The sequence below is a fragment of the Eleginops maclovinus genome, chromosome 1, assembly GCF_036324505.1.
Source record: "Eleginops maclovinus isolate JMC-PN-2008 ecotype Puerto Natales chromosome 1, JC_Emac_rtc_rv5, whole genome shotgun sequence".
In the NCBI taxonomy this organism is placed as follows: Eukaryota; Metazoa; Chordata; class Actinopteri; order Perciformes; family Eleginopidae; genus Eleginops; species Eleginops maclovinus.
The window spans coordinates 5,949,121-5,971,886 of NC_086349.1; the positions used below are offsets into that span (position 1 = coordinate 5,949,121).

Below are 22,766 nucleotides of genomic sequence, written 5' to 3' on the forward strand. Positions count from 1 at the left end.
GGAGCATAAGCTGAGCGGCTAAAAACAGCTCGAGAGTCAACACTCGAAGGAATGAGAGTTTCATTAAACTGAGTCATACCCAGGCTGTTTATTATCATGTTAATGAGCTATACACACATGAATGTTTTCACAGGAAACATTTGCAATTCAAATACATGTGGGAAAATCTAGTATTTCAAAGTCAAGTTATGAATCAATAGTTTATCACATCTGGATAAAGCATTGATTAAATGAGTAAAATAACATGAAAAGTAACAAAAAGAAAAATCTGCATGAAGGATTCCAGAGAGTGGAGAGGACAGCTGTTTCACCGGATCTGAAGAACAAAAACAAGCACAATACACAGGATGAAACACACCATCTGAACAAATAATCAAACTTTGATTAAAGGAATATTTTACCACAAACGGACTGTTTGTATATCAGAGTCTGCCTGTTTTAGATTCATTCTTGATCTCATTTGTAAAAACAAACATCTCACTAAATCCTGTGCCAGCCATTTATACACAAACACATGCATTATCGCTCAAATTACCACCATAGCACCATATTATATTACACTTAAGGCTATCAGAGGTTTTCAAATGAAGCTCCGAAGTTCTCCTACTATTTGTAGAGTGAGATTCCAGTGGCGGCTTCAAAGTATTGTATCCAGCTCATGTGATCCAAACATTTCCAAAAACTCCTGAGCTTTGTGATGAGCAAAAGTGGACATTTAGGGATAGAAAAATATAAATGAAATCCATAAATGCAAATTCAGAAAATGTTTTTATCTAACAAAATATTTAGATTTAATCCAAGTGTTACTCCTGCTTGTCAGTCACAAAAGGAGGCACACAACAGGATTTAGATTGAATAAAAAAAGAGTTGAAAGAGGACTTTTAATGCTAATTTTCAGGTTCAAATTTGTATCTTTACTGCTACATATCAAAAGCTCTTTATTTTCCTCATACTGCCTGTGCTGCAACATCTTTTCACCCTCTGTCTGAAACCAGAGCCCAGTCTGCTCTGATTGGTTACCTGGCCGGCTCTGTTCTGATTGGTCAACCAGCTAGCGATGTAGCCTATCATGTACAATGTGTAAGAAATGCAAGTGTGACGTAGTGTGTCACTGTGTTACATAAGTAAAGAAAGGAGTCCAATGGAGGGGGGGTTGTTTCAGCTTCTGACAGTTTTAATTCAAATGAACTGCAGTTTGTCCAGACTGCTTCTTCTTCTTCTTTTCGGCTCCATTGTTCACCTCAGAGCTATGCCAAGACGTTTGATTAAACATTCCATGTCAACAAGATGATCAATTGACATATAATTGTCATGTTGGAGCTGGAGTAAAACCTGAATTGACTTCCTCTTTCCGCCCTTAACCCTCTCCTGTAAATACTCTGAACCGATCCACTGTGTCCTTACACGACTCTGAGCCTATGCCGGGTAACCGGGTTAACCAGTGGTATTCCAGAGCGTGCCGATGCAAGAAAATGTAGGCAAAGTTTCTCCGCTTTGGGGAGGTTTTCTTCAAAGAGCTTCAGTATTTTCAGTGAGGTAATCTACCGCACACACGGATTAGTCGTTTCTTTAGAGCGTAAACAAAGGTTATGAGTGTTGATTTAATAGGGCGTAGCTGTAAACAACACAATAAGCTTTTGTGACGTTACCAAGGTCCACACTTTTATTAAAGAGCCTTGTGTAAACACATTTGTGAAAAAAGGGATTTCTGAGAATGTGTGGCATTTATTTATAGTGCGAATTTAACACCAACAAAATGTAGATCCTGACTAAAACTTAATACAAGATGTTCAATAGAGAAAAACACTGAATAGAGCTGAACAAAAGGTAATCTGATTACAGTTACTTTCCAATACATTGGGGATTACTTGCAGGATTACTGAAAATGTAAAAGATCATATAGTGTTTGTAGTAAAAGGATCAGATTGTATTTCTTCTCTGTTCACTGTTCTGTTCTGTAGGCTAATACTTCAAGTGTGAATCTATACAGCTACTGCCTGAATCTGCTTTATGGCTTTCACTTTCTTTGGTTCCTTTGTTCTTTTTTTATTCAGTAGGTGAACCTATGTTCATAAAATAGTGTGTGTGAGAGTAACAGACGGCTATAGTTATGGATAAAGCAAAAAACAAGAATACTACCAGAAAATATCAATGTGTTTTAATCTCACAGGATGAGTATCAAAGGAGAAAATGGAATTTTAAGCATCAGTTTGCACGTACTACTTTAAAGCAAACGCATGTCTCTGTAGTTGGCGTAAAAAAGGTGGAATTGAAAAACGATTTAAAAAGGACTGTATTAACATGTTTCAGTTTAAGAAAATGTAAAAAGAAAAAGAAATCAGACAATATGAAGTAGACTTTTGATTGTGTTCTGGTTTTGTGTTTCCGTAGATATTTGTAAGCAACTGTGCCTGAAAGAAAATGTTTTTATATTCATCTTTTCTTTTTCATGATCGTCCTTTCATTTTTTGGTTATTTTACTTTAAGAAGGGGTAGGTAAAATAAGATGTTCTTCTCCCTGCTCCTTTCCACCATGTGCTATAAAATGTGTGTTAAGTGTACATAAAAAAATAACTGCCATGTGTGGAATAAACAAATAAATAAATGTTCATAAAATAGTGTGTGTGAGTATTAAACTAAAGCGTCAGCTCAGATGGTAGTTCTGCTTTTTTAAACTGTAGTAAGTGCTCATGTGTTTCACTGTTGCTGTGTCGGCTGCTGCCTGAATAGGCTTGATGAAAGGCAGGTTTGACATACTAAATATCTTGGTTTCATCTTTTCTGAGGTTACGGGGTTCTGTTCTCTTACATAATACACTTTAGTAAAAAACATCTGTTTGATATTTCTTCTTTTTTTCCCAGCCTGCAAAGATCGGTAAGCTGGCCAGCTCTGTTGTGATTGGCCAGCTGCTTAAAGACTACAAATCACCTACAAATTGTTGGATTGCTACCCAATAGAAGCGCGGGAGGGAGAGAAACTACCTCTGCAGGAAATTTGTATCCTTTGCTTTGTGTGCATTTACATGCACACAAACTTATACAACACACTACAGGAAAGGGAAAACCCCCAAAAGCATAATAGGGCCTCTTTAAAGTAACCCTCCCAACACTGATAGAAGATAAAGATTAGATAGAACCTGATTGGTCCCTCACCGTATATTTGTCCCATTTCTTCTCAGGATCGTATGGCTCCCAGCGACTCGCGGGGAAGATGTGTTTGTTCTTCTCATACCAGCTCCTCAGCACCACTTTACCAGCGTGAGACTTTAAAGAGAAAACAACAGAAAGGGGTCTAACTTTGCAAAAAATGCACACTCAAATAACAATCCAAGGATGCCTGCACACTTACTCTGAGATGTAAGCATGAACTGATCACTAGGAAAACATCAATTATGGGAATTCTGATTCAAAGTCTGTTTTGCCAGCAGAGGCATGATGAAATACAGTTGGATGCTCGATTCATGCGAGATCCCGTTTAATGTTTTCTAGGAAGACGCTCAGAAGCTGTCAGTTCCTCACAATAAAGTTTAAAATGTGCTGCAAGGCAGTGATGACTCAAGATGGAAAACCCCGATTTTTATTTATTTAATAGCTGCTTGTGCATGCTGCATGTCTGCGCACTGATTTGAATACTTTTAGCTTTATTGGTTTGATTTTCCATCTTAAGATAATATAACAGGTACTTTATTAACCCCTAACTTGGAAATGTATGCGTTGTAGCAGCATAAAACAAAACAAGGCATTGCACATAATTAGAAATAAACAAATGTCAAAATTAAATTAAAATAAACAGCATTACAGAGTAAAAAAGAATATGTACAGTTGAGTGGAAGGAGTGGAAAGTAAATGAGGTTCAGCATTATTAACACTTGATTTAAACCTTATTCTCCATTTGTTTTCCATTCATTTTGCAATTTATTTGAGTTATTTTGTGTCTACTTTCTCTATTGTAAAGCACTTTATTATGGCAGATAAAAGTGTTGTTATTATTTTTATAATTATTTGCATGTGCAAAGTTCTAGTGTCAGCTTTATTTATAGTCTTCCGCTGATGTTAGACTGATACAAATGTAGCAAAATATCATCAAGTGTATTTTTTTGTTGCAAAACTCTTAGAATTTAAATCAGCATCTATAACTTAAATATGGATAGCACAAATCACTTTAGCAAAGAATTACATTGAAATATGTCTTGGATAATAAAGAAAAAGCTGATTCTGAAAACGGACAAATGTATTGACTCCAGAATTGGAAATATTTTTAAGTTATGCATGATATTAATTCCTTCTAAAACGACAGACAAACTGTCTCAGGATTTCAGTTTCGGCACTGGTTCAGATCAACTAAAGAATTCTGTTCATTCCCTCTCACTGTGCTTTTTTTTTTTTTTTTAAAGAAATCCTCACCTCATCTTTCTCAACGGTGGCGTCATTCACCAGACGGATATCGTCATGGACGTCGAAGCTGAACAGAGGACCTGGGGGAACACAGATACACTGAGTCCAAAGGCAGTAAACACAACTATTTCAAAATATGACGGGTAAAAACAAAGCTGAAAGCTGTGGTTCACTCACCAGATTTGCCTCTGGCTTTGGTCACAATGAAGTCGTAGAAACTGTGGTGCTGAAAACAGATGAGAACAATCAAAGAGGAGAAAAGTGCCACACCTGCCGGACACAGTTAAATATTTTCAGACTTTCTCTAGACTCTATAAGATATTTTTTAAGGTGGCATTGGTGTATATTGCACAGATTGAAAGCTATTACATTATAAGGTTTATTTATTCTGTTTTTTTTTTTACTAGTTCTCAAGAAATACAATATCTAAGGTAACAGAAACAGTTGGCAGCTGTGTCCTTAGGCAAATTGCTCTGGCAGGGGTTCATACGGTATTTTCCTGTGTGCGAGTCACTCTAAGCGTCAGTTCAATGACATGAAGTGCATTCAATATTGAGGTATTTCATCAGAAATATTGTGAAATGTGATGTTTTTGTAAATCACTCAGCCATACAATCGCCTTGTCAGATCACAAAATAGAAAATAATCGAGATCTTTATCTTTTCATCCTTTAGAAAGCAGAAGAGGCCGGCCATAGCCAAAGAGTATGGCTGAACAGGCTTGAGAAACGCCTGGAGTGTTACAGGAAACATTCATGAATCAAAACTCTGTCCAGACACTTCTACTTAAATTAAATGGAGAGAAACGAATCAAATCAAAAACAAAGTCAGGCAACCGTTCAACAGTTTTTATTGGTGTGTGTGTGTGTGATGTGTGTGTGTGTGTGTGCACTTACATGTGGTATGATCAGATCCTCTTTGATGTACATGAGCTGCTCTACTCCAGCAGACCTGTGCACAGGAAAATCAGTTCAGTAATGAGGAATTTAAACATTTAAAGGCCCTATCGTGCTCATTTCCAGGGTCATTCTGGTATGTAGTGTCTCTACTGTGACATGTCTCCATGCTTTAATGTTCAAAAAGGTCTTTATTTTTCTCATACTGCCATTACTGCAGCACCTCTTTTCACCCTCTGTCTGAAACCAGAGCCCAGTCTGCTCTGATTGGTTAGCTGGACGGCCCTGTTGTGATTAGTCAACCTCTTCCTGATTCCTGATTTTAAATAAACAAAGTATTGGCTTTCAGAATATGAAACTTTTATTGCCAAATTCACACAATATATACATTTTTGAAGCTTGTAAAGGGAAGATGACAAGCACCTGTCAACTCGCACTCTGCTGCTAATCAGCGCCGCTATAATTTGCCGCTATACCCCGTTGCCAAGCAACGCTTATTGTTTAGGTGTCCTTTGATAAGCAGGCACTCATACCATTAGCTATCACCAGCTAGATCTGATCGATATGGACATAAACGCGAGTGTAATATAAACTGACGAGAGAGAGAGATCAGTGATCAGGATCAGCAGCCGCTGACGGAGAACACGCAGCTCCGCCCGATCACCTGCAGCTCCGCCGCGGTACGGACCGGTGAGCGGAGCAAAACACACACTTCAAATTAGACCATACACATGTAGCTATTCTATCTACCTCTCCAACAAAACCAGCTAGTTATGAATACATTTATTCTTTGTTGTCTGTCGGGTCACTCAGTACTGGATTAGCGAGCTGGCATGACAGAGAGTTATTTAACAGTAACGGTGCACTACATTACACCCGACTGCCACCGGAACATGCAGAGCCACATCCTGCAACCCCCCCCCCATTTACGACCAGCACACAAGCATACATCTGGCAGAGGTACTGAAGGAGGTAGTGTCAGAATGGAAGTTGGAGAGGCCAGGAAACAAGTGGACAAGTTAGTTTTCTGAAAAGAAATATGAAAATACAATGAATGTACAAGCTGCCAACGAGTCCGAATGTCAAGCTGCTGATGTGAACAGGACAGTACAGTTCATTTTCAAAATGCTGCACCTTAATGTTTATTTTATTATACTTAGTATTTATTTGAGAGAATATTCACAGTTTAATAATAATTAAAAACCCCAAAAATATGTTGTGTTTTGTGATAATTTTTTTCTGCTGTACCGAAAACGTACCGAACCGTGACCTAAAAACAGAGCTACGTACCGAACCGTGACCTAAAAACAGAGCTACGTACCGAACCGTGACCTAAAAACAGAGCTACGTACCGAACCGTAATGTTTGTGAACCGTTACAACCCTAACTACTACTATTCATTCATCAATAGTGATGGTGTATGCTGTCTTCAACAGCTCACCTGAGCTCACTGAAATCCTTTCTGAGGACCTCCAGGGCCCTCTGCAGGAAGTTCTGGATGGTATTCCCCTTCTTCATCTGTGGGCCAAATACAGAAGGAAACAATGGAGAGAGTAAACACTTTGTAAAAGTATTGTTTGACCCACATAATCAATAGATATGTAGCTTTAGGAAAGTAATATAAGCTCATGGTGTTTTACCTTGACAGTCTTACGATGCCCTGAGCCGTCCCAGTAGCTGAATGTGATCTCGATTTCCTCACCTGAAGACAAAAATACACACCATTATTTTGGATTGAGAGGAAGTGTGTGTTCGTAAGTAAAACAGGGATTTCAACAAGGTCATTGTGGACAGACTGTGTGCTTGTAATTAGAGTTGAGCTACACAACTGAGCTAAACAGGGATGTTTGTGTGTGCAGCAACTCAGATACTCACTCTTGATCTTCTCCTGTTTGAGCTCCCACTCCTGCCGCAGTTCCTCTCTGAGACGATTCTCCTCCTCCTGAGCACAAGAGACAGGGAAAATGTTAAAGTTTATCCATGAAAAATTTAAACTACAATTATTCGGAAGTCTGTTTGTTTGTTAAAAAAGGCAGATATCTATATAAAATGCCTTGTAATCACATTAACTTCTCCTCAGTGCTGCTTGGGTTTGTGTCTATTTCTTCATGCTGCAAGGTTAAGCTGAACTTTAAGTTCCACTGGCCTTTACAGTTCAATCTTCAATATGATTCCTCCCTCAAATATTTACCAGAATTATAAAAATGTCACAACACAGTAAAGAAAAAAGAAATAAGAAGAATGATTGGTGTTTTATATTCCCCTCACCTCTCTGTCTCGATCAGGAAGGAAGCTGGTGTCCACGTCTGGATTTTTCCCCAGCTTCTTCTTCTTTGTTGGAAAATCTATAAGACATAGTCAAATATTCATTAGACAAACTTTTTAGTAACCATGTTAAATCTCTTCATTAGTACAAAAAACTAAATATAAAACTGATAGGCTGATATTTTTTGGGTTATGTGCCACAGAGTAGCAATGCTATGCTAACTGTCTCCTAGTTGTAGCCTGTTATTTAGCATTAGAATGGAGTGGTGTTAATCTCCTAAATTAATTCAGCAAGAAAGCTAAATATTTAAAACTTCTTACTTTGCAAGCAACAAAAAAAAAGAAAGTAAGTAAATGTACTCTATATGCTGTAATAACAATAAATAAATCATCAAACCTCAACGTAAACTTCTATATTTATATAATAAATGTATTTGAGATGCGGATGTGATGCAGCAACGACATGTTACTTTGTTTGATTTGACCCCCAATGTTTTATATATGCATTGATGGTCTGGTATTTTTATTTTCTCAAAGTCTTTTTTTACTAGAAAGCGCTTATATGCAGTGTTTTTATTCTGCGAAAATCTGATGGATATAGACTCCTTTTCTACTGCCATTAGACAAAGATTCCTTTTTGTTTTTGCTTTCTGGAAAACAGTTTGATGTTGGTGGCTCTAATGGTGTGTTCACATCGGACCTAATGCGTTTGGCGTGTCGCGATTAGATGTCAATGTAAAGACGCAGATAGACTTGACTTCGCTCCGGACCTCACGAATGTCATATATCTACCTGGACAGAAACAAACAAGAGCTGGCTGGGAGTAAGATAAGTGAGGAATTGCCTGGATAAGACGATGAAATTCTCCAAACTGTGTGCCAAGCTGAATGATATTATGAACTCAGACACCACAGCGTTTGATGATACTTTTGTAGGACTTCCACAGAAGGTACAAAGCAGCAATAGTTGTAATATCTTCCGTAATTGAGTGCAGAAAGAAACTAAACAATTGAGCCCGGGCGCGTAAACAGTCAGTTTGAATGACGCGATAAAATCAACTGCAAGCCACGGGGAAATTTGTGCAAAATTCATTTAGATTTTACATATGGATGTTGAGGATGTGAGTTGGGCTCTTTTCTGCTGTGGCTTCAACATTCATATAGTTAATACACACCATCCTCTTCCTCCTCTTCTTCCTCCTCTTCTTCTCCTTCTCCTTCGTCCGGATTAAACGATAAACTGGCGATTTTCCTCTTCTGTTCCTCCTTCCTCTTCTTCTCTTTCTGCTTCTCCAGCTTGCTGCAAACAAAAAAATAACAGCGATATAAACAAAGGAAGACGGGAATGACCGACAGCCATGATTACACACATCACCTTTCCCCGCCTGACTTAAATGTGATTTAATAAATACAGTATGCATCTTCGTGCATTGACAGCTGTCTTATAGTTGCCAAATTGAACAGGTGCCCAGAAAAAAACAAAGCTATTACTGTTACAGTTAGCAGCTGGGGGTACGCCTTGCTTGTTGGGACAGGTCGGGTTGGACGGCAGGTTTTGGGCTTCAGGACAATAGCTACTTAGGAGCACAAACCCCTAAAATAAACCTTCATTTAATATTTAAAAAGGCACAAGAAATATAAAAATAATCGTGTTCCAAGCAGTTTCTGCACACACGTATAATCACTAGTTGACAGCACACTACTGTTTTAAAGAGTTATTGCACACCGCCGAGAACTTCACATGGGCTCCCTTGGCTTAAAGGTCTCCTATTCTGCTATATTTGAACAATATATTGTAGGGCAATATCTATACAAATCATGTCTGTGAATTGTTTTGCTTAAAATACCAAACAGATCCCCCATTGTAGCATGCCTCGTACCCCTCTATTTCTGCCCTGTTCCTGAAGTGCTGATTCTGTGACTGTCGCTTTAAATTTGAGCTGAGCTGAAGCTGACCACGCCTCTTTGGAGCGTCATGCAACTCTCTCTCTGAAGAGGGAGGTTTCTAAAGGAGAAACTCAGTTAAACGCTGCCGTGATTAAACCCCATGATATGTTCCAAACCACATCCTGCATTATTTCTGAAGCACTTCTCAGTGTTTACCACTAGAACAGAGACATTATATTTATTATATTGACATCAACTCTAAGTCCCTCCTGCAGACATCCTGCTGAACACACAGACACACAGAGGAGCTGCAGAGGGGATTCAGCTCACAACTGTATATGGGGGACGATAGTTTGGGAGTTCAATGTAAAGCCAACCCACATTTCGGTTATGATGTCATAACCGAATCAAATCTGGATCAGCTCGTTTGTACACCGTTTTTAGAGATGTGGGTAAGGAGGAGTGTCCTTACACACCGGGGACACATACTTATGTATAAAAGACATCAAAAAGTGCATTTTGCATAATAGGAGACCTTTAAAACTACAGGATTTTGGAATTTAACATAATAATATCTTTGTCAAACACACGATGATGGTACATACACGTTTTGTTCAACAGGATTATCTCCACAATATAACACCACTTTATGATTTAGATGACATAACGCAATAGCCAGAATTAAAAAGCTAATGTTAAGATTTAGAAGAACTACATCACGATCAGGCACTAATAGTGATGACTCACAGCATGAGCTCCTTGGACTGCTCCTTCTTTGCCAGCTGCTTCTCTCTCTCCTTCACCAGCGCCTCCTGCTTGGCCTTCATGTCATTCAGTGTCACCAGACCTGATCAAAAAAGGAAAAAAGTCAAACAACAATCAAAGGGCTATATAGAACCACAAGCCACAGTGCAATGATGCTGCATTATTGGTTTCCTTTCCCCATATTTCTTTTGAGCCAAATGCTCCTTCAAAGGAAGTATTTAATGTGTAAACACTAAGAGTCTTACCGACTGTGCTGGACTTGAGCTCTGCCTCCACAGCATCATAGTGAGCGGAGAACTTCTTATCGATGTTAGACTTCACCATGTTGTCCTGTAGGAAACAGACAAGACAAACTGGTGAGAAAGCCCTGCCATGGTTTCAAGCATTAATAGTAAGATTATAATATTATAGAATGTTTTATTTCATGACACATAACTAGCTAAATGCTACGTAGATTTATTTTTAAATGTGTTTTTATATGCACAACAACATGGCTTTCAGATATTCACAATAACGTAATAGGAACAGATAGTTATAAAAAACACAGAAATAAACAGTATGGACATGTATTATAGAAAATACAACAAAAACAAACATTAAAGAGCTATTTATGTTAATCACATTCTTCTATTTTTAGAACAATTTTGTTGCATTATAATTTTTCTTTAACTGCTATAAAAGGAAAGAACTCCTATTAATAATATCATTTTATAAAAACTGCAGTTACTTAACTTGCAACATTTAGCTTGCTCTATTTGGTTTGACATGTATATAGTTTACTTCTGCATTATTTACACGTTGGCCTGGCAACATAATCTTGAATTATTTTATTTCTACTCTTTTTTCTCCTTGCACTTTTTGTCATTGATTTTTAAAACTTGTTTTATTGTGTTGTGTCTTATATACATCGATGTTGCATTGTTGGAGGAGCCTGGGACCTAAAACTTCCATTGCTATATCTACACTTTAGCTACTGTGCATATGCCAATAAAGCTTTATAGTACAAACACTAACTGCGACGCTTTCACTGACCCCCGACTTCGCTGGCATTTAGGGCTCTCACGTAAGGTACAATAACGGCGAACGATAATTATTTTTGATAATAATTTTAGTCAGTTTGGAGTAAAACATTAAAACACCTCATAATTTAGTGTAAAAGCTACTCACCTCTGCTATCTTCTGCTTTAGCTGCTCGAGCTGTGATCTTTCTTTTTCTCGTTTTTTCATCAGCTGCATGGCTCTGCCGGCCTCACTGGCGGCTCCTTTGTACTGCGCCATGTTGCTCTTCCTTCTCTAGACGCGTTTTAATGAGATTATTTACTCCACAATCAACAAAAAGGTAAGTTCAATTCTGAAATAGACTGATTTTATACAGAGCTACGAAGATAGAACTCCCAGCAGCACAACACAACAAGAAAAATGGCGACGACGAACTGCATGCCGGGTAGAAAGGGGAGACTATAAACGATGCCTTCAGGTTATCCAGGAGAGCTCGGAATTACTACATTCAGAAAGCAACGTCGTATCAAAGGCTGAAAAAAGGTTATGGTTGGAGTTAACAACCCATCATTAAAAATGTTAAACAATGAACAATAGATGTTTGCAATCACTTCAAACCAAAATGTGATGTGAAGTTATTTTTGTAAAAGTATTAAATTAATTGTGTTATATTCATATAAGGTAACAAATAACAAACTACCCCTTTTTTAAACGGTTATTTCTCTCACAACTGTCCCTTAGTTAATAACTTAAAGTTAAATAAACACACCTAAACATTTGTATTCATGTGTACGTTAAAGATAAGGAAATGGAGTTTCTTTGTGATTAACTTATGAAAGTTGGTCTATAAAATGTTTTTTAAAAATGAGGAAAAGCAAGTCACAACATAGCAAATCCTAAAACAAAAGAACAGCTACATTGTTTGTTTTCTGGTAATTGTTTGAAGATCAGTGAAGATAAACCCTTATAAATTAGTATAATATATAAAAACATTCAATCCCAAAAGACGCATTTCATTAATTGTGTCAACTTTATTCTAGAATCAACTGTGCAAACATCTGTTAAATCCATTCACAAAGACTATTACGTAAATCAATAACAAATACGCTAATGGAATTTCTGACTTTTGTTTTATTGATTGCTTGGCACAATTAAATCAAAAACATTTTCAAAATAATAACAAAAATGTTTATGAACTGGCTTTACATGTAGAAAACATATCAAACAACATTACAATGTCAATGTTGCAGAACCATGCCAATTAAAAAACTAAAAAAAAGACACATGCAAATTTTTATAAAATAATCATTCTCTCTCTTACTCACTCAGTCACTCAATAACACTCGCTTTTTCTCTCATTCAGGCGGTCTCTTTGTTTCTCATTTGATGGTAGTCCTTGTTCGACAGTGTAACAGCAATTTGGCTGCAGCAGAGAGCAAGAGATGTACAGAAGGGAGTGATGAAAACATTTACACCACACATACATAAAGACCGCAGGCAGGGAAGGAAGGTGTTGCTCAGCTGTATGCAAGGCACCACAAACCTAAAGAGAGAGAGGAAGAGAATTATTTAAACAATGGGTCTGAAAAACTTTCTCTCTATATTGGGATTTGATATAAAACATAATAATTGATTGCAGGCCTTCTCATAACCTATAGATATATGAAACTGCAGTTAGACTCATAAATCACAAGCCAAAGCAGTAGGAATCACTGGTTTTGCAGTAATGTGTAATTGTAGTGAATGTTCTGCATTTACTGTAATTCAAGAATGTGTGAGCACGTGACTAATGTGCACAACTTTATGAGGAAGCATTTTTATTGCATCCACATACCAGACATGTAGACAGGCGAGAAGGGCCAGAAAGATCCCACAAAGAAAAGCTAAAGGAACAGCAAACAGCGAGGAGAGGATGCAGTACGTCCAGATACGAGCCTTCTCGAAGCCAACCACGCTGTGAAGCCACACTCTATCAATGCTATGAGGTGTGGCGGGCTCGGCCAGTACGTCACTGACCTCTACCTATAGATGAGATGAGAAAAAAAGTTAATTCAAGGCAGTTTGTTTATAGAACAAGTAAAACTGTATTCAGTTACAGTAGATGTGAACACATAAAAGCAGAAATAGATTATAGGAATTGCCAATCTAAAAATGTTCTCTCCTATTTTTACAACCTAAGAACAGGTTCCTAAATGATTAATTATTCATCTGTTTAACAGTTTTTAAAAAAGTGTTGCCCGGATATTTTTTCCAAGTTGCTGTTGGAACAAATGAGTATCACAGTATAACTAATTCTGAAAGGTTTACATACTGAAAGAAAATTCATTAAGAACAGCATTTCTTGCTTATTTGCTTGTTTACTTTCATTTTTGAGTAGAGCCCCAAGAAAAATTGCCTATTTATAGTGTATGGAATCAGGTTAGGACCTTTATCTTATCTTGAAGATAACTTAGATGTGGATGACGATCATATTTTCTTTGTTCAGTTGCTGACACCTGTCATAAACAATGCGAAAATAAGAGCTGTTCTAAAAAGAGACTCCAGTGTAATCACAAATAATCCAAACAAAATAGGACCTAAAAGGGAACCTTGGGGTACACCATAAGTAATAGCAGCAGAAGAGGATGACAGAATGAACCTTAAGGTGCTGGTTGATGCCATGAGGGTCCCTGTTGACAGGAAGGGTGGGTGATGGCGTATGGGTGGGTGTTGGCGTAGCAGGGCCTGTGGATGGGGTCGCAGGTTTTGGCGCTGGTGTCGGGACTTTGGATGCAAACTCAGGAGGAGGAGGAGGTGTGGTTATCTGTACTTCTTCTCTGTCATCATACTCATCACTATCATCATCGATCTTACACTCCACCAGACAGTCATCACTCACCATCATCATCATCATCATCACTGAAGGGCGAAGGATACACTGGTTTTCACTTGCAAGAAGATAGATTCTGATATTACACTAAAGTACACACATTTGTACTGTAAATCAATGGCCAGACAGCACACACATAAGATACACCCCTGCAGCACATTTCATTTAAGGCATGTAGCATGTAACAGCAAGCTGATCACTGGCACTCGCACCTGCTAGCCCCCAAAAAAGAAGCCTTACCAAAATCTGTAAATAGCAGCTGGCCATTTTAAAACGACATTTAAAAAATGAAATGCATAGAGTAAAAATAAAAGCGTCATATTATCTAAAAAATATGATGAAAAGTCTTGCAGTTTATTAACTCTTTTTGTTACGAATCAATAATTCATGCAAGTAGATTTAAAGACTTGTAACCCATTGGGATTGATAAACAAGATTCTAGTTGCAAATCATATCCTTGTTGAGATATAATGGCAGCAGTTCCACAACCAGGACAGCAACAGTAGAAATGATGAATCATGTCTGACTTACCTTACGTAAAGGGCTATCTTAATCCTGTATCAGTGACAGAGACCCTTGCAGAGGAAGGAGATAAGAAGGCAGGGGAGCCCTGCAGAGAGTGCTAATCTGAAATGTCAATGAGATCAGTTCAGTCGCTTAATCACAATGTCCCTCAGAGCTGAGTTGGCTTATGAGAACTCACACACAGACAGACACCAGAAGTGCTAATTTGGTACAGTGCCTCTTATTGCTTGTGTGTGAGTTGGATGGCTGTGAGAAGGGGTTATTTTAGGAAGAGGAGCGGATGGGCCTGAAAGATCATGTTACAGCACTTGAGGGGACATCGCTACACAAAAATTGAAACAATCACACACACACACACACACACACACACACACACCCACACACACAAACACACACACACACACACACACGAACACACACACACGGACACATGCACACATGCAACGAGGTGAGAAATAACATGTACTTATTTATAACTATGATATACCTTTACTTGTATACCTAATATTGTTAAACAACAGCAGAAAATATACTTTAAATATATATATTTCAATTCTGTTACTTTCCTATCTTTATATCCTTTGTGTTTTTAATTTCAGCATCATATTTAAAAACATTTTTGGGATTAAAAGTGTAAGGTCGCTGGTAGGTTCTTTGCTTTTTTAATTAAATGTACACAAGATACTTTGTTGTGTTTGTTGCATTATATCATGTATTGTTTGGAAAACCATGATCATTCTGAGATACCGAGATAAACGTTTTGACTGTTTCATAGTCTCGCATCATCCGACAGAAGAATTATAATGGGGATGATAACAACTGATAATGGCAAATAAATAAGCTGATAACGTGTTTTAACAATGGTGGTACAGTTTTGGATGCTAGAAATATATGGGGATAATTCTATGTATGGGGAAGCTGATCCCACATGGCTCCCTGTAGATCCCCCCCATGAAACACAATTAAAATACACTGACAACTCTTCATTCATAATCATTCATCACTTTATTGGGTTATTTTTTTTTAATACCACATATACATTTGGACACAATACATTTTGTGACATCATCAAACAGTGATCCAGAATAACAGGTTGTTTTAATCATAGAGGCAGAATCAATCCTAAAAGGATTCTCCTTTTATGTTTCCAATACTGAAACACAACAGAGGGGAGATGCCATGACGTAAGAACATTTCAAATGCTTTTGGAGTCATTTTATGCTTGCACTTTAAAAACCTAAAACCTATAGACGACCTATAGATGGTGTTGGATAGTCAAAGGGGGGCCAACGTGTGGATGAATGAGAGATAGAGTTCGATTGTGGCTCCAAAATGTAGCCATTGCATTCACAGTTTAAACCAGAGGAAGTCACTCCGATATTGGGACCATTTTGGCTCTTGAGGCTAGGGCACAGTTTCCAGTTGAATAGCAAGACAACCACAGCCCTGGGTGAAAAATTCTAACTTATTCCATTGAAGCCAAACCTGAGTTAGCTTGGCTCTAACTCTGCAGAAGCCCTGAGTTTTAGCCTGCCTTTCAGGCCATTTATCACATATGAAGGGGAATGTGTGTGTGTGTGTGTGTGTGTGTGTGTGTGTGTGTGTGTGTGTGTGTGTGTGTGTGTGTGTGTGTGTGTGTGTGTGTGTGTGTGTGTGTGTGTGTGTGTGTGTGTGTGTGTGTGTGTGTGTGTGTGTGCTTACGCTGCATGCTGCTCTAAAGTATGACGGACCATACCGTCTAAATTCTTTCCAACATCTTTGGGGCCCCAAAATGTTCAATATTAAATGAATAAATAGATAAATAATGATGAAATAAAACATTCACACAAGAAAAATGTCTCTAACAATTATCAATAAAACAATCATTTGGGAAATAATGATTGATAAATTCATAAAACTTGTTTCATTATAATAACGTGGTATTTCTTCATCAGTGATGCGGTAGAGTTTTATGGCCAGGCGTAAGGGAATGGGGAGATTAAAGTTAAAAATATATTTTAGGAATAATGTTAAAATGTTAGAATTATGTCAAAATTGTTCAGGATAATGGCAAGATATCAAGAAAAAGTTGAACGTTGAGAATAAAGTTGAAATGTCTGGGAAAAAGTTCAAATGGGTCGAAAAAAGCTAAAATACCATCCCAGAATAAAGTCAGAATACCATTTCATAAAAAAGTTAATAGTAATGTTAAAATATTAAGAGTAATGTAAAACATTTTTAAATAATGCAAAAATCAAAAGAATGATGTTGACATGTTGAAAATAAACTTGGAACTTCATTATGGTTAGAAAATATACCTTACCATGACATCACTCTTAACATTTTGACAATTTCCTCTAAACAAAAATTTAAAAATAGTCTACACCCTCTTGATGTTGCCCCTATGCCTGGCCCTAATACTGCTCTGTGCATCTGTCATTTCAGTAATGTCACTATTTATTTCATTTGACTTTTCAACGGTGTCTCTCCTATAGATGAGGATGTTTGCACGCTACACTAGCTAGTCAGCTGGCTAGGAGATAGCATTAAGTAAAGTCTTATAAGCTTTCAAAAGGACTGTCTGTTTACTCTATCTATTTAAACAGGGGCCTCTATTTTGAAGCAGGGGCCTCTATTTTGAAGCAGGGGCCTCTATTTTTTATTTTTACAGTTTTAGAGTTAAATTGGCATTGTGTTTGAGCAGCTAGCAGGTTGCTAGCTGCTCAAATGTGGTGTTGTCAAGTTAGCTATCTTAAAGGAGAACTATAATCCCTATTTTCAGGTTGATACTTGTATTTTGGATTTGTTCAACATGTTCACAATCTACAATGTAAAAAAATATATATTTGTATTTCCTAAAACGCTTGATTTTTCCCTCTTTAAGGCCCTCTCCCAAAAAAGGCCCAGCCTACTCTGATTTGTCAGTGTTTTCGAGCTTTCTGTGTCTCTGTATTGTAATTGCAGCCAGGGAATGACAGTTACACCACTATATTGACATTATCTACCTTTTCATGTGTATAGTTGTGACATCACAACCTGACAGAAGTGCTGATGGCTCATTTAAAGGCACAGTTTTTAAAAGCGGGCTGTGCATTCCTCCATGGGTTGACTCTTCACAGTATTTATATGGCACCTGACCTATTAGAAAATCATAAAAAGCATGAAAACCCACATTTTTTACATTATGGGATCTTTAAAAGGCAGGGGGCAGCAATTGGTTGAAAAGTGGGAGGGTGATGAATACACTCCTATCATGAGAAGTGATATAAATAAAATACAAAAAAATGTCATGAATTAAACTTGACACAAAATCAAAGTGTCATTTGGAAAAATAAAACTAGACTGTTGGACATTTAAAAATAAACATAACTTTAATGGATAATCTCAAATTAAGTTATGTTATTATACAAATGAATGATGAAAAACACCTCAAAATAAGCAGTTGAGTTTAAACTATTTCTTCAAGTTATTCACAAAACTGTCCATATTGTAACATGTGCTTGATTTTATTTCATAACGTCTCATTTAATATTGAACACCTTGAGGTTCTTTTCAAGTGAAATAAATAGAGTAAAAGATTTGAAGGCACTCCGGCCCCGGATCAGTTTTCTTTTTTTTAAATGAAGCAAACATCAAAGCCGCCACTAGGGGGCAGCTTAAATATATTTTTTAAAGTATCATGTTAATCACTCTCAAAAGTCAGTCTGGTGATGTCACATCCCTGATTCCCCAATAGGTATAAAAGCCTGGGGAACTCAAACAGACCCGAAAAAAATTATATTACCAAAACCAGCTTTAAAACAGACACACGGGACGTACAGTTACACGGCACCGAGACTAGTGGCACTATGAGATGGCAAATATTATACACGTGTCAAAAAAATAAATCAATATCTTCACCTAATGTATGGTCGGCATCAGCATAATCATCATCGATAAACAACAAATCAACAATTCCACTCATCCTCTCCTCTCTTTTAGTCCACCGGTCTGAAAAGGGCCCTTCCTCTGAGGCCAAATCCAACTTTTTTGGCAGTGGGGGCAGCTTGAGGAACAGAGGAGGAAGAGGACGAGGTGGTGGAGGATGAGGGAGCAGGGGGTGCGAGGGTGGAGGGTGGCAGGGTTGGCTGGCGAGACAAGAGCTCCTTGAACACCGAGTTCATCTGACGGCTGATCATATCCTGAGAGAGCAGAAGAGGAGAGGCAAACAGCAGGGGAGGGACACATGGAAGATAATGAACATCCCACTGAAATGCTACGTAGATGCTGTGTTCAAGTACATCCAGAAGGAGAAAGATAGGTGTGCATCATCATATTGTGGTGTTGTTGTTGTGTGACTTTAATGTTTTATAGAGTTAGTTTGGATTCACCAAAGTCACGCAATGAAACAAATTAACCAAATAATCGAGGTAGAGGTAGACTACCTTCTCCCGTATTCTGTGAGGTAAAATTACAGTTTTTATCAATGATTCTGGTGGCTTTGATGATAGCTAAATTAGCTCAACTAAATGGTGGCTAAAAACGTTTTGCAGGCATGTAAACTAAGTAATACATTAACTAGTGATAAGTACCACATACTACTTGACTTCAAAGCATTAGAAGAACAAACAAATATTGAAGTACTTTACAATTGCTTTAGCTACATTTACAAAACAGTTTCAATATGAATATCAAAAGGGCCATGCTAACTTCCTAAACTCTTACTTTTAAACACCAAATGTTGTCCTTGGATACAAAGTGCAAGCACATGATGTGTTGATCACATGACAATCTTCAGAAAACAAAGATCTCAGAACAGAAACAGTGCAGTGATCCTTTGTTAGAAAGTCTCATTACCAAGGTAGTTACATGAAATGATGGACCTGTTATGGAAAGAGCCATAAGTTATATCCATCCAATGTATTAACCACTTATTAAACATTTTCTTTTGGATGTCTATTACCCTTGATTTTTTCATTCTGACCCTGACCCTAACCTAACCCTAGCTCCAGTGTCTTGGCAATGCTCTAACCTGCACTCTGGCATCAAAAACTTTACAGAATTGGATTGAGTTTACTGAATTCTTAATAAGTACAATAGGCACAGGTGTAATGTATCAGTTCAGGATTGTCTACAAACCTTATCCACCGGTGTTCTGTCAGCCTGAACAAATGGAGGTCTGTCTGGTGGTCTGAAGCCGCCCTGTCTCACAGTGTCCAAAGTGTGTCTGCGCTCCTGAGACCTAGAGGACAAAAGGTAACACAGATTAGACGCAACATATATCCAAAGTATCCAAATCTGATCTGAGCCTTGTTTCATGTTTTATGTTTCCCCAACTACAGAGACTATTAATATCATCAGATCAGGGATTCAGTCCAAATGACAGTAAAAAATGTAATGCAAACACTTGCAAACTTTCCTTAAATTATTACAGACGAAAGCATGGGTGGAATCATAAATCTGGTTATGTCTTTGTTAGCGTTTCTCTGTTGACTTAGCTTTTGTCACAAAATCAGAATGTGTTGATTCACAATTTCAAAATAAAACTATTTTATGGACTGTTTTATACTTCCATTGATTGCCTATTAAATTGGCTAGGCTAAATAATAAGTCTTACCTAGTCCAATGCAAGCCACATTTGGCCTTACCAATGGTTAATTTGGAAACACTTCAGATATAACTGTTCCTGTGAAAAATACCCTAATGTCCAGGAAATCAGAATAGGTCTTATCAACTGTTAGTCCTGAAACGCTTAGGCAAAGTTCACAAACTAATAACGATACCATACAAGTATCTTCCAAAATATAAAACCCAAAACCATTTACATATCTATTCAACTTAAGGTGGGACATGTTCGCTTCAAGGAAATTGAGTTCACGTTAATGATAACTTTTGGGGTATCTTGCTAATTACTATAGCAGAACTTTTATTTCCCTTGAAAAATGTTTCTTTTTATTTAGAAAACATGGCAAACTTTTTTTTTCTCATATGACTACATTAAGCTTCCTTTAAAAAAACATTTATTGCCACATATAAACATTTTTAACACGTCCTATACATCCCTTTTAATAAGAAAAACCTCTATGTATTTTGAGTGATGAGTCTAGCCCCAAGTACACACATCAAACGTGACACACAAGGTGTCATGTCAGTCTTACACTGGCAGGTGTCGTGTGGCGGGAGAGGTTGGCTGCTTTCGATTAGGGCTACCCTCACTTCCTCTCTGTCTCCCGGGCAACGAAGCACTGTCGCTGTTAACCCGCATCCTGTCGAGACAGCGAAACTTTATGTAACTTTGTGTGTCGTGCATTCATGTGCAAGAGTTTGTTCCTGTTTGTAACAGTGTGCAATAATGTGAAAGAGTGTGTGTGTGTGTGTGTGTGTGTGTGTGTGTTTTGCTGTCTTCATATATTGTGTTTTTTTGCTGTGAAATAATATTGCATGTGTGCTTTCAAGTATGTGTTGGTACATATTTGTGTGTGTGTGTGTGTGTGTGTGTGTGTGTGTGTGTGTGTGTGTGTGTATGTATGTGTGTGTACCGAGTTGTGTTCTCCGTCTGTAGATCTTCTGCTGTCAGGTTTCCAGTGCTGCCTCCCCCTCCTCCCCCCTCCTCTCTTTTCCCTCGCTCTAACCTAAGAGATGAGAAGAAAAGAGAGAGATATATTAAGAATACATTTCACAAGTACAACTTTTTCAAAAAAGAATAAAGGTGACAAAAAGTGTGGGAGGCGGCAGAAGCAGGGTTTATTTCAAATGTGAACACTGTTTTTATTTGGAACATTTTTAAAGAAATATATAGCAAAAGGACAAAATAACACAAACCCCTCACAATACAATATAATACTATGTAACAGCCCCACATAGACACTTTGTGACTTTTTTAAAAGCATGTATTAATTTTATCTTAATTTCAAAAGTAAAACATCAAAAGCTGTTTCTGTTCATTATTCCACACATTGTTTATACAACCCGCACATTGTCTATACAACTACTGTAAGAACTACCGTGGTTTAAACACCTACAAACAGAAGAGAAGACAATACAAATGTGAGTGTTAACCAGTGGTTCCAATACCCTTTTGTAAATTATGAAACCATGGGTCTGTGTGTGTGTGATGAGGTCTGAGGCTAAGGACTTTTCATTCAATGTAAATGTAAACAAGTAGCATTTCTACACAAGCCCTCAAATTTGAATAGAATATATTTAGCAAGGATAACCTTTTAAAAAAAGTTATCCCATGTGAATGTAATTGCTGTCAGCATAATGTTTTTGTGAGGATCAATTGTGTTTTCCTCAAGATAAGTTCTTATTTCTCAATGAACTCTAAACTAAAGGTCAATTTATTGTGTGTTGGTGAGTTATGTAACATTCTGTCCTGTTTAAAGAGAAGATCAAAACACTTTTTTTCACCTGTTCTTAAGTCATCACAGGAGAGAAAAAATCTATATTAGTTTTATGGTTCAAAAGATTTACATTTATCTTAGCACCAATACTGTTTTGTAGAAGCCTCCAAGACTAAAGTCAGTTGAGTTTATTAGGCACTGTATGGTAAAGTATGGAAGCCCTAAGATGCCAATGAGGAAAAAAAGTACATTTCTCAAACTGGGAAAGATGCCTACAGGATCCATTCCAATACCCACTACTGTCATAATAATCAACATCGTTCTGGCTATGGATGCAGTTGTTACCTGAATGGTTCTGAAGTAGAAATCTCACTCACCCATCCAACACGCTGATGTACTTGTGAGGGATGAGACCCTTAACCCCTCCCACTTCGCCTCTCCACCAATCACAGGAGGCCTTGCTGTGCAGGATGATCAACTCTCCCTGCTTGAAGGACAGCTCTGCCGGAGATCTGGCTGCGTAGTCAAACATCGCCAACGCCTCCCATTCTGTACACATGTACACAGTTACAAATTGTATATCTTTTATCCGTCTAATTAAAATGTTTGTGTATCCAAAATATGTGTGTGGGTGTTTAAGGTAAGTCCTCACCTTCTTCACTTGGCAGATGCTCGGTCTCCCCGTCTCCCTCTTCTGTGATTGGTTCGCTGCAGACAGACAGAAAAAGGGAAAGTCGTTGGTCACACATTGTTCCTCTTTAAACAGACCATCTGAAATACCACAGTCCTCCTCACTTCTATAATCCTATTTCACATAAAGCTTCATACTGCTTAACAAATGAGTCTCACAAAGTATATTATATCACT

At 37.7% G+C, this 22,766-nt stretch overlaps 3 protein-coding genes across 5 annotated transcripts in view; all 3 read right to left on the minus strand.

The window, feature by feature from the left end:
* Nucleotides 1–58: 58 nt before the first annotated feature.
* On the minus strand, nucleotides 59–11,639 carry fam50a (family with sequence similarity 50 member A). Its single transcript, XM_063886053.1, has 13 exons — nucleotides 11,373–11,639; nucleotides 10,451–10,535; nucleotides 10,188–10,287; nucleotides 8,729–8,853; nucleotides 7,558–7,634; nucleotides 7,165–7,231; nucleotides 6,930–6,991; nucleotides 6,731–6,807; nucleotides 5,290–5,344; nucleotides 4,572–4,620; nucleotides 4,404–4,474; nucleotides 3,153–3,263; nucleotides 59–316 (listed from the first exon to the last, which is right to left on the minus strand). Exons 1-13 carry the CDS (start codon nucleotides 11,481–11,483, stop codon nucleotides 308–310), a joined length of 999 nt encoding a protein of 332 aa, XP_063742123.1. The 5' UTR covers nucleotides 11,484–11,639; the 3' UTR covers nucleotides 59–307.
* Nucleotides 11,640–12,405: 766 nt separating this feature from the next.
* Nucleotides 12,406–14,782, minus strand: cav4b (caveolin 4b). Of its 2 annotated transcripts, none has more exons than XM_063894384.1 (4): nucleotides 14,605–14,782; nucleotides 13,843–14,131; nucleotides 13,039–13,226; nucleotides 12,406–12,747 (listed from the first exon to the last, which is right to left on the minus strand). In XM_063894384.1, the coding sequence occupies exons 2-4, from the start codon at nucleotides 14,098–14,100 to the stop codon at nucleotides 12,564–12,566; spliced, it is 630 nt and encodes a 209-aa protein (XP_063750454.1). In that variant the 5' UTR covers nucleotides 14,101–14,131; nucleotides 14,605–14,782; the 3' UTR covers nucleotides 12,406–12,563. The 2 variants fall into 2 exon arrangements, with proteins under 2 accessions (XP_063750454.1, XP_063750447.1); XM_063894377.1 differs by having other exon boundaries at nucleotides 13,843–14,102; nucleotides 14,605–14,758.
* A 798-nt stretch (nucleotides 14,783–15,580) lies between these two features.
* arhgap4b (Rho GTPase activating protein 4b) overlaps nucleotides 15,581–22,766 on the minus strand; it is a 32,091-nt gene continuing 24,905 nt past the window's right edge. For both annotated transcript variants that reach the window (XM_063884657.1, XM_063884650.1), the window contains exons 19-24: nucleotides 22,552–22,607; nucleotides 22,277–22,448; nucleotides 21,096–21,188; nucleotides 20,715–20,822; nucleotides 19,696–19,798; nucleotides 15,581–18,758 (exon numbers count right to left, since the gene is read on the minus strand). In XM_063884657.1, the coding sequence (XP_063740727.1) occupies nucleotides 18,555–18,758; nucleotides 19,696–19,798; nucleotides 20,715–20,822; nucleotides 21,096–21,188; nucleotides 22,277–22,448; nucleotides 22,552–22,607 (736 nt within the window). In that variant the 3' untranslated portion in view covers nucleotides 15,581–18,554. The remainder of the gene's footprint in view (nucleotides 18,759–19,695; nucleotides 19,799–20,714; nucleotides 20,823–21,095; nucleotides 21,189–22,276; nucleotides 22,449–22,551; nucleotides 22,608–22,766) is intronic.

Coding starts and splice junctions, on each gene's coding strand:
- fam50a (XM_063886053.1), bottom strand. CDS start 11,483: ATGGCGCAGTACAAAGGAGCCGCCAGTGAGGCCGGCAGAGCCATGCAG. Junction 7,635..8,728: donor AGAAGAGGAGGAAGAGGATG/GTGTGTATTAAC, acceptor TATGTCTTATAG/ATTTTCCAACAAAGAAGAAG. Junction 3,264..4,403: donor CCACCGTTGAGAAAGATGAG/GTGAGGATTTCT, acceptor TTCTCTTTAAAG/TCTCACGCTGGTAAAGTGGT.
- cav4b (XM_063894384.1), bottom strand. CDS start 14,100: ATGATGATGATGATGATGGTGAGTGATGACTGTCTGGTGGAGTGTAAG. Junction 13,227..13,842: donor GCATCAACCAGCACCTTAAG/GTTCATTCTGTC, acceptor TCTCATCTATAG/GTAGAGGTCAGTGACGTACT. Junction 12,748..13,038: donor CTCGCCTGTCTACATGTCTG/GTATGTGGATGC, acceptor CTCTCTCTTTAG/GTTTGTGGTGCCTTGCATAC.